Below are 11,026 nucleotides of genomic sequence, written 5' to 3' on the forward strand. Positions count from 1 at the left end.
CTCGACGCGTTACAGGTGCATAAAGTTCAAACTCCAAAGGCAGAGAAAAGCGTACGTCTACTCCCTGCCCCATCCCCGACTTCCAGATGAAACACGGACATTTCTTTTCTTTTTTTTTTTAACAAAATGTATTTATCTTCCTTGAACTAAAAAATAAATCTATGTACAAAACAGGAAGAGACTGGCCCTCCCCCACCCCGTGCAGATTTCCTCCAGGGACCTCGGGGAGGTTCCCAGAGGGTTGGAAGAGGTCCTGCTCTGTTCTGGGGCCAGTTTGGTCAGGAAGGGGGCGAGGCTCAGTATTCACAGACAAGAGTCGAAGCTCCGTGTCCTGGACTCTGGGGTTAGGGAGGCGAGGAAGCGAAGATTTCCAAATTCAGGCAGCAATATGAAAGTTCTTTGGGATAGGAAACTAGATTCCCAAAGGATGGAACTCTGAAGTGCGGAAATCTACCCCTAGGGACTGAATGGAGTCCTGGGTCTCGGGTTTCCAGGTAGCATCTGTATTCCTGGGCTAAGGTCACCCTCAGCTTCCAAGTGGGAGGAATGCCGAACTGCTTGGGCTCAAGTAGGGTTCCCGTCACGGGTCAATGAATTTCGGGGGGTTGGACCTTTAAAGACTGGTCACATGGACCTACAATGAGGTTCCAATTGGCCGGCTGGTGAGAGATGAAACCTATTCTAGAACCGAGCCACAGCCTGAAGGAGCCAACTCAAGGTTCCCCATCACTACAGGGCAGCTCTGGGCCCCCTGGGACGGTGGGCAGAGTCTGGGCTTGAATTGGGGAACTAGGGTGCAGCCTGCTGGGAGTGAGGGCAGGGCCTGGGGCCGGGTCAGGGAATCCCCAACAGTTCAGAGGCCCTTGCGCTGCCGCTTAAGGAAAGAAAGTGTGTAGTCGCTGGGTGTGGACACTTTCTGTTTCTTCATCTGCACTTGGGACTGTGCGGTGAGCTGCAGCTTGATGGCACTCGAGTTGATCTTGGTGGCCACCAATAGCTCCTTCATGCCTTTCATCTTCTCACTCTGGAAAGTAAGCACTGGGCCCTCCGGTGGTGGCGATGCTGCTGGTGCTGGAGCCTGAGCAGCACTGCTGACTTCGGGGCCACGGGCAGTACCTGGGACAATCCCTGGCGTTTTCCGGGGTGGTCCTGAGCCTGCACTTTGCCCAGAGCCCGGGCCCTTGTCCAACGCAGGCTTCTTGGGTGGAGGTGGCTCCTCGGGTTTGGACTCCCGGCGAGGACCGCGCCGCCGGCCTTCTCGGGATTCATCCCCCCATGGTTCTTCAGCCTCTGCCGCCTCTGCTTCACGGCTAACTATGTGCACCTTCTGCCGCACCTAAGCAAGAGTGCAAGTCAAGGGAAAGGTTGTGGGTCACCAGTGGGAAGTCCAGGCTCAGCCCCTGGCTACCCCTCCAGGAGTCCCCTTTCATGGCTACTCACACAAAGAGGCACACGCAATAGTCTCACTTCCCCATGGCTACTGTCACCACCTGTAGTTCCTAGCCCCTGCACAAGGGCCTCTCACCTGTCCCTCGAAGCGGCCGAGGGACTGCACAAGGAAAGTGGCCCAGCCTACATGCAGTACTGGTGTGGGGCTGCCCTCCTCCCATTTGCAGATACCATCATAGAATCGCAGCAGGTGGGCAAAGCACTCTGGGTCCTGGAGGGCAGAACCTTGGCTCTGGGTGCCCTGGACAAGAGGGACAATAGGGAAGAGTTCAGACAGTGTCCAGCCAGGCTCCATCTGGGCAAAGCCCTGGTTTCAGTTAAGGCAAACGCAGGTCAGGACCTCCTTCCTTTTAACAGCTCTTGGTACGCATGCGGGGAGAAGGAGTATACCTTTCCTTGCCTACAGCCTGGCGCAGGTGAGAACCAGGCCAAAGAGATGGACAGCAACCCATTTACCTGAAGACTTCAGCTCTAAAACACCCTCAAGTCCCTCCTAATACAAGCCCAAGATATGAGCTCCAGCAGAAGAGAATCCCCACGCATTCCAATATGCCCAGGAGAAGGGTGACCAATGAAGTCCTGCCCTGCACCTGGGCTTGCTCCCCTGGCCGCTCCTCCCCTGCTTCTAGCAGGCTGGCTGCCTCCTTCAGCAGATTGGGGATGACATCATTGGCCACTTCAAAGAATTCCTTGTAGATCTCCTCATCCTCCCGGCAGTAGTTGTAGCTGTGAAAACATGTAGGATTCGGGCTGATGGTACCCCCACAATGGGACATCCCACTGACTAGGTGAGAGGCTGGGGGTCCTTGCTCGTCTAGATGATGGTGACTATGTTAGTTCAAGGTAAGATTAAGGATGGGATGTGGGGCTGAACTAGAAATTGGGCAGAGACAGTGGCACCACAGACAAGGGAACTGACTAGAGAACAGAAGAAACTGAACAGAGGAGGGGGAAGACAGGGCAGACGGCTCTGGCAGCCTTGGTTGTGTAGGGGCTGATCAGAGAGGGGACGGGGCTTCAGACAAGGTGTCACTTCTGGATGACTGACTGGAAAGTGACAGAAAGGACAGGATGGAGGCCCTGGTGGGGGATCCTCACTCTTGGATAACAGTGGCAGTGTCAGCCCAGGCCTGCAGGGCTTCGCGCACATTGCGGTTGCGACAGTGGTAGCCAGCCAGGTACATGTAGGGGTAAATGTGCTCGTCTTGGTAGTAGGTCTTGGCTGAGGCAATCCCCTGGAGGATGGAGCAGAGGAACCTCAGCAAGGCAGCCCCTGCTGCCTGGACTAGCACAAATGCCTCATCAGTAATATGCCACAAAAGGAGGGCCCTAAAGAGTCCTCCCTGGCTCCATTTCCTGCTGACCCCTCTACCTGGTGCTCCCCACTCCCTCCCACCTACCTCCATTCCAGGCCTAACCACTAAGGCAAGGGCAGACAACAGGAGTGGTGACCCCACAGAACAAGGCCCAGGAGGGCAGGGAGCACTCACCCTCAGACCTAGGGCAGGTCTCCTCCCCACGTGTTCCTCTACAAAGACTTCCAAGCCCAGCCACCCTCCTCCCACACTGAGCAGGCTGACATCTCTCCTGCAGCGCTACCACAAGCTACATGGCAGGGCAGCTGAAAAATGAGGGCTGGTGGGACAAAGACCCTGCCAACCCCAGGCTGGGGAACCCAGGGCATTTCTTAAACACACAATTACCCTCACTATACATGTGCCTGATACAACGTAGGGCAGAAAACACCCTCCAGCACACAAAGGTCTATGCTTTTCACCTATCTCCTCCCAGGCTCCAGAAAGGAGTTGCTGGTTTTTGAGATGCCCTCACCTTGTGATAGAGCGTGAGTGGGTCTGGCCGACCAGGGGTGGGCTCCAGCTCCTCCAGATCTGCCAAGTTCCCTAGTGCCATGGGGTACCTAGGAACAGATAATAGGCCAGGCTGTCACCCAGTCCTCTGGCTCCCCCCAGGTCTAATCTGACCATATCCCTCTACTGACCTTTCCAGATGTCCTAGGTCATACAGCAGCCAAAGCAGCTTCTAGAGCCCAAAGGAAAGAGGTGTGAGTGAGGAGAAGGGAGCCGCCTACCAGTAGAGTAGGATCCGGAGGCAGTAGTGTCCTTCCACCAGACAAGGCCAGAGTTCAAGATTCAGACCGTTCATGAAGCAAAACCCTTCATGTGCCAACCCTCCCCTCCCTGTGCACTGAGAAAGGCCGGTCCACTCTACAGAAGGGGGATTTACAGAAGGGGGGGGGAGCTAGTCTCCTCACCTGCTGCAGCTGTAGCAACTCCAAGGAATCCGTGTGAAGATCAATAGAAGGGTTGATGGCACACACCATGAATGCCACCTCCATCTTGCGGTCACAACGCATGTATGATCCTTTCAGGTACAGCCAGCTCTGGGGAAGACAAAAAAGAAGACATCTCAGGATGTCTCGCCCTGGGCCTGCTCTTGGGCATGACAACTTAAATCTACCTTCCCCCTTGATACATGCACAGAGACTGTTGATGGGGTGACAGGAGATGGCCGGGGGAGCAGAGTCCCTCAGATGACTTGGGCTAACAGAACAGGGAAAGGGAAAATACAATACCCGTTCAGCCACGCCAGCATTGACTGTTTGGCCCCTGCGATCTTCATTGCCTTTGCCATGCCAGGTGACCTCAGCTGTCTGCTCCCCATTGGGCCCAAACACCACCCAAGCATGATCCTCAGACAGGGCCAAATGGACATCTCGGAGACCCAGGGCCTGGCAGGCCCCCACCACTGCAAAGGCCACACCCGAGCTGTCCAGTTTAGTGCCTGTAGAGAAGGGGCAGTAATGAGAGCTTTGACCTGGAAGAAGGGAGCACCCCAACACCTCTCAAGTAGTCTGTGTCCAAACCTCACATGCAGGATCCTACCCATCACACTCCCCCTTCTCTTCTATGCTTACAACCTCTCCCTCCTGTTAACCCAACCCCAGCAGGAGACCTTCCTGGATCTCAGCTCCACCCAGCCAAAGCTGTTCCTCCCTTTTTCTACATGGCTACTTCTGTTAACAACGATTTAACCAGGTGTCTTACTGCATACTTATTAGACTATAACAGGGAGAACAAATCCATGACCTTACAAACACCCCCCCCCCCAACACACACCCCGGGCCCACGCCCTGACTTATATCCCTGCACTTTTTTTCTGCTAAGCTCAGAAATGGCCTCAGATTCTTGCTCAATACTGTGCACCAGAAGCTGAAGCATTTTGCAAGTCCTTAGCTTTTTTGGGCTCAAGTCTGTAATTTCCTTTCCAAATATTTTCATAGGCATCATCTCATTTAATTGTCTCAAATGTATCCATCCCTTTGTCCTACTTCCCCGCTCTGCTGCCACCCTTTTTCCCCATATGTTGGGCTGCCAGATTCCTGTGGGTAATCAGTGGCTGGGCTGGAGGTGCCGAAGGAGTAGAGGGTAAGATCTGGTACCAATCGATCAGGTTCCAGTCCCAGCCCTGGCATTCTGACATTAGAACATCATTTCTCCTCTTTGGGATTCTGATTCCACAGCTGCAAAGGAGAAATAATACCTGCCCCACTATACAAGGCTTACTGGTCTCACATGGGCTGTAAACCATATTGTTCACACACCAGACGAGGTAAGCCAACATACATTTGCTCCCCTGACCACCTGTCTAACTCCAACCTGTGATGAAGCTGAAGAGGGACTGGATGTGGGCACGGTCCTTGAAGTAGGAGCGGCTGAGGCTGTTCCATATGACATCGGAGACCTTTTTTACCAGTTCGCGACTGGAAACGCCCCCCTCTCGAGGGTAGAGGGAGAGGTCGACAGCGCCGCGGATCTGGGCGGTGAACCGGGCATAGAGGGCAGCAATGATGGATAGGTCGGCCACCGGAAAATAGGTGAGGCCGCCAGGAGGGTCGGGTGCAGGGCTGGGCTGGAAGGTGAGCTCGGGCACGTTGGTGGGGATGACACGGTTGACAGCCAGGAAATGCTCAACGAAGCCCAGGACCAAAGAGAGGAGCACCAGGTCAGGCTCCTCTCGGCCCAGCTCCGCAGCGAACAGGCGCACCACGTCGTCGATAGAGCGCAGAGGAAACAGCGTCTTCTGGGCGGCCTTCAGCCCCATGGCGGCGGGCGGTGGCCTGCGGGCGAGCCGAGGGAGGGAGGGTCGGGCTCGGCGGGAGAGCCCCCTCCCAGGCTCAGCTAAGGCTCTACCCTCCGCCACAATTCTGCTTCGCCAGCAGCTTCGTCCTGCGCCTACGGGCGGTGGCTCGGTCGCTAAGACCCTTCAACCAAGGCTGTGGGGCCTTCTTGTTCCCTACAATCCCGGGACCCCCAGCCCCGATGAGGCTGCGTCCCAAAGACTTCTGAGGACCCTCAAAGGTCACCCCTCCCAGTCCCTATGACCTCTTCCCGGCCCTCTGGAGCCTGCCCAAAAGGCGAACCCAAACAAGCCTCCCGCAAGTCCCAAGGAGAGTCCTGGCCGCGGTCCCCCGAGCCCACCTCCGCGCTTACATCCCACACAAGGCACCGCGGCGCCCGCCCCTGCAGCCTGCTGGGAAATGAAGTCCCGCGCCTCCTCTGGCCGCACCGCCTGCCGGGAAAGAGGAGTCCTTAATCGCCCCGCCCTCGCCAAGTCGAAAAAGATAAGGTTGTCAAGACCGCAGTGGCTTATGGGAGAAGTAGTCTCGCTGCTCCGGTGCGGGTAGGCTGAGAAACCTCGCTACCTTCCTGAACTCCTCAGCTATTGGTCATTTTATGGTCACGCAACCCAAAGGTTCCCCGGTGCCATCTGGGAGATGGAAGTCCTGGGACTACACACTCTAAGGCTGCTGCTGTGTGTATTATGGCCAGTTTGCATGATATGAGGGAAATCGGTGCTTTAAGATACCACAAAGGGACTTGCTTTGAAATACTACAAGGGTTCTGGAGACCCGGCTAGGCTGTTCAGAGCACTTGTTGGATTCAAGTCCCAGCACCCACATTGTGGCTCACGGTAAGTTCCAGAGAATCCATGCCCTCCTCTGACCCCCACCACCACCACCAAACGCCGACGTGGTGCACAAACAAAAACGTGCAGACAAAACATTGACACCTAAAAGGACTGCAGGGCTGGACAGAGACGGGAGGCTCTTGGTGAGTTCAAAGCCAGTTTGGTGTTCAAGCTAGCCAAGTGTATGATGCAATACCAGCCCTTGGGAGTTAGAGGCGAGTGGGACGGCTCAGCGTTAAGAGCCTTGGCTGCTCTTGCAGATGACCCTGGGTTCCCAGCAGGAACACGTCAGCCCACAACTGGATCTTTAACCCAGTTCCAGGGGATCCAGTGTTTGCTGCTGACCTCCGCAGGCTTCAGGCGGGCGCCTTGTGCATACACATGTGTAAAATAAAATTTAGGAGGTGGGAGGAAAGGAGTTCAAGGTCAGTCTTACTTTAGACAGGACCTTGCTTTTTAGTTTAGACTGGCCACACACAGTGCTCCTGCCTCCGCTTCCACTGCACTGGTAGACCACCAGGACACATGCAGAAATTCCTCACCTCCGGAACGTCATCTTTATTATTATTATTATTGGTTTTTTTTTTGACAGGGTTTCTTTGTATAACAGGCCTAGCGGTCCTGGAGCTAACTATTTAGACTAGGCTGGCCTCGAACTCACAGAGATCTGCCTGCGTCTGCCTCCTGAGTACTGAGATTAAAGTCGTGCGCCACCCTTCACCTGCCTCATGACTTCATCTTAACTACTGATGCCTGCAATGACCCTGTTCCAACTCCACATTGCACAAAAGGTCATTTAGCTGTTCTGTCTGACAGAATCAGCAAACCAGTCACATCCGAGTCCTGGAAAGAACAAGGGTTAAACACGGGAACCGGTTTTCCCAGACTGCGTTTTCTGTCTTCTGTGGTCAGAGCCTGTCGTCTCCTCTAAATCTTCAATTAACCCTAGGTGGCGCTCTGAACCCAGGTTTGCAATGTTTTTGCTGTAGGCTTCATGCCATATAAAATAGGTGCTTGGTGGGCAGGGGGTTGGTAGTTTGGGGCGGTGTAGCCGCTTGTGAGTGGTCCATGCTCCTGAAAGTTACTTCATACAGCTTTTCTTCGTGATACCTCCTAGGCTGTGGGCTAGGATGAAGCTGAATACCTCCTTCCCGGGCACTAGCCCTCAGAAATTCATTGAAGCAGATGGTGAATACAAAATTTCGTACTTTCTATGAAAAACCTATGGGGTCTGAAGTAGCTGCTGATGCTCGGGGTGAAGAGCTTTGGTTCGAATTAGTGGTGAGACGGATAAACAAGGTTTTCCCGTGAAGCAAGATGTCTTAGCTGGGAGGTGGTGGTGCACACCTTTAATCCCAGCACTTAAAGAGGCAGAAGCAAGCAGATCTCTGTGAGTTTGAGGCCACCCTGGACTACAGAGCGAGTTCCAGGACAGCCAGGGATACACAGAGAAAGCTTGTCTTGAAAAACAACAAAAAATAATTAATTAATTAAAAAAGAATAACAAATAATTGGTCAGGAAAGGACAAAGGAAAGTTATCTAGGACATCCACTTTTTCCACCTAGCTGAATTTACCAGAATCTTTTCTCAGTCTCTCCAGATCCTCTTTACTTGGGGTGAACACCCCAACAGCTTCCTTTTGTAAAATAACAATTCAGAGTCACACCGAATTATCTTAATTCCTTCTGAGGGCAGCAGCAGCACCTCAATGACTTAACAACATACCATTAGGTGGGCTCATATCTAAAATAATTAATTTTTATTTTATGTGCATTGGTGTTTTGCCTGCATGTATGCCTGTGTGAGGGTGTCAGATCTTGGAGTTACAGTTGTGAGCTGCCACGTGGGTGCTGGGGTCCCCTGGAATAGTAGCCAGTGTTCTCAACTACTGAGCCATCTTTCCAGCCCTGTCTTTTTAAAACACTTATTTATTTATTAAAGGGACGCATGTCATAGTGCACATGTGCTGAGGTCAGAGAACAACTTTCAAGACTCAGTTCTCAGGCTGGAGAGATGGTTCTGTGGACCTTGCAGAGGACCCGGTTTCGATCCCCAGCACATATCTGTGGGTTCAGATCAGCCTATAATTCTGGTTCGAGGGGGTCCAATGTGCTCTGACCTCAGCAGACACCAGACACACATGCATGTGGTACACAGACATACACACTGGCAAAACACTCACACATCTAAAATAAATACATCTTTAAAAAATGTCTTGGGCCCAGCACTCGGGAGGCAGAGGCAGGCGGATCTCTGTGAGTTCGAGACTAGCCTGGTCTACAAGAGCTAGTTCCAGGACAGGCTCCAAAACCACAGAGAAACCCTGTCTCGAAAAAGCAAAAAAAAAAAAAAAAAGATATCCATGTATATACACAGACAAAACATTCATACACATAAAATCAAAAACAATAAATCTTGGGGGCTGGAGAGATGGCTCAGCAGTTAAGAGCACTGGCTATTCTTCCAGAGGACCCAGGTTCAATTCTCAGCACCCACATGACAGCCAACAACTATCTGTAACTCCACTTCTAGGATCTGATACCTTCACACCAATGCACATAAAATAAAGTTAAGTAAATTATTTAAAAAAACAATAATTTTTTTTTGTAATGAATTGGGGGAAATTGCCAGGCAATGGTGGCGCACACCTTTAATCCCAGCACTCGGGAGGCAGAGGCAGGCGAATCTCTGTGAGTTCAAAGCCAGCCCAGCCTGGTTCACAGAGTTCCAGGACAGCCAGGACAAGCCTCAGGACCTGTGATCCCTGGAACTCATGAAAGGTTGCAGAGGCCTGACTCCAGAGAGTTATCATCTGGCTTCCACACCTGCAGTCACATACAAATTGATACACACAGCAAATGCAATTTTTAAAATGTAATTAATTAAGAAAATATTTTAAAATGTAAAAACTTGGAAATGAGATTACATTTCCAAGGATTTGGCCAGGACAGCAGCCATTTCTCCAATTTGATGAGGGGTGGTTTTAAGTCTTAACTTGCTAGAGGTCTGGACTTCCCTTTGATCTGCCCCACATCTCCACTTGGACCCTCTGTTCCCCAGTGAACAGAAGAAACATTTCCCAGTCCGACAGCATCTGTCATTATCACGTCACCCAAGTCTTACTGGAACCTCTGTGAGGGGTTCTGTTTTTGTGAGACTGTTGATTTTGTGTGTGTTGCCTGTGTGTCTATGTGTGCACTACATGTGCACACCTGGTGTCCACAGAAATCAGATGAAGGCAACGGATCCCCTGGAACTGGAGTTATGTATGGTCAAGTCACCATTTGACTGTGAGGGACAGGATCTGGGTCTGACTCTCCAGCCCAAACTGCTCAAGCTCTGTAATTCTACTGCGCACCTGCAATCTCCTCCCAACCAGATGGTGGGACCCCACCTTCTCCACCCACTTCCCTCCAGCTCCAGCGTTCAGACCTTACCCTCCTCTGTCCAGCCCAGTCATGGAAACCCTGGCTAAGAACAAGATACCTGTGAGGCCTTCCCACTTCCACAGAGGATTCCGTGTGAGAACACTGGGCTGCAGAGGCCTTGAGTAGGCCTTAGATCCACTCCTACAGTCTCTGCAGATTCTGCCTTCAAAGTTGCCTTCTGCCAACTGCAAACCTGAACTGTTGGGGCCACTGATGCTGGGATGCCTCCCAGGAGGTGGGAGGGGAAAGGGTGGGTACACAGTAAAAAGAGAATTACCTCTAGGCCTCCATTCCAGCTCGGCAGACCACAGCTGTCAGGTAGCACCACTATGTCTTTTTGGTTTTCAAGACAGAATTTCTCGGGGCTGGAGAGATGGCTCAATGGTTAAGAGCATTGCCTGCTCTTCCAAAGGTCCTGAGTTCAATTCCCAGCAACCACATGGTGGCTCACAACCATCTGTAAAGAGGTCTGGCGCCCTCTTCTGGCCTTCAGGCATACAGACAGAATATTGTATACATAATAAATAAATAAATTAAAAAAAAAAAAAAAGACAGAGTTTCTCTGTAGCTTTGGTGCCTGTCCCAGAACTAGCTCTTGTATACCAGGCTGGGCTCAAACTCAAAGAGATCCGCCTGCCTCTGCCTCCCGAGTGCTGGGATTAAAGGCGTGCGCCACTACTGCTCAGTCCATTGTGTCTTCCAATGGACAGTCTGGAGCCCTAACCCCGTCTGCTAGGATCTTGGGGTGGTTGCTGGGAACTGAACTCAGAACCTCTAGAAGAGCAGCCAGTGCTCTTAACTGCTGAGTCATCTCTCCAGCTCTAAAAGCTTTATTTTTATGTGTATGGGTGTTTTGTCTGCATGTATGTAAGTGCAGCATGTGCGTTTCTGGTTCCTGGAGGTCAGAAGAGGGTAACAGATCCCTAGAAACTGGAGTTATGGATGTTTGTGAGCCACCATTGAGGTACTTGGAATTGAACCCAGATCTCCTGGAAGGGCAGCCAGTGTTCTTAACCGATGAACCATTTCCTCAGCCCCACTCATCTGATGGGGCTTCAAGGCACAGGCAAGGGGTATGGGAAGACAGCTCAGTTGGTAAAATGCTTCTGTGCAAGCCTGAGAACCTGCCTCATTTCCAGAACACAGATGAGACAGCTGG

General features: G+C 52.1%; 1 protein-coding gene across 2 annotated transcripts; it reads right to left on the reverse strand.

Moving 5' to 3' along the window:
* Positions 1-117: 117 nt before the first annotated feature.
* Positions 118-6,031, reverse strand: Men1 (menin 1). 2 transcript variants are annotated; one of them, XM_041661915.1, is made up of 10 exons: positions 5,949-6,031; positions 5,127-5,587; positions 4,043-4,251; positions 3,722-3,850; positions 3,449-3,489; positions 3,280-3,367; positions 2,548-2,684; positions 2,040-2,175; positions 1,526-1,690; positions 118-1,336 (listed from the first exon to the last, which is right to left on the reverse strand). In XM_041661915.1, exons 2-10 carry the CDS (start codon positions 5,569-5,571, stop codon positions 854-856), a joined length of 1,833 nt encoding a protein of 610 aa, XP_041517849.1. In that variant the 5' UTR covers positions 5,572-5,587; positions 5,949-6,031; the 3' UTR covers positions 118-853. The 2 variants fall into 2 exon arrangements, with proteins under 2 accessions (XP_041517849.1, XP_041517848.1); XM_041661914.1 differs by having other exon boundaries at positions 5,961-6,018.
* Between the last annotated feature and the right edge of the window lie 4,995 nt (positions 6,032-11,026).

This window comes from Microtus oregoni, unplaced genomic scaffold (assembly GCF_018167655.1).
Source record: "Microtus oregoni isolate MIOR12 unplaced genomic scaffold, Mior012 000012F_ref0000307, whole genome shotgun sequence".
Taxonomy (NCBI): Eukaryota; Metazoa; Chordata; class Mammalia; order Rodentia; family Cricetidae; genus Microtus; species Microtus oregoni.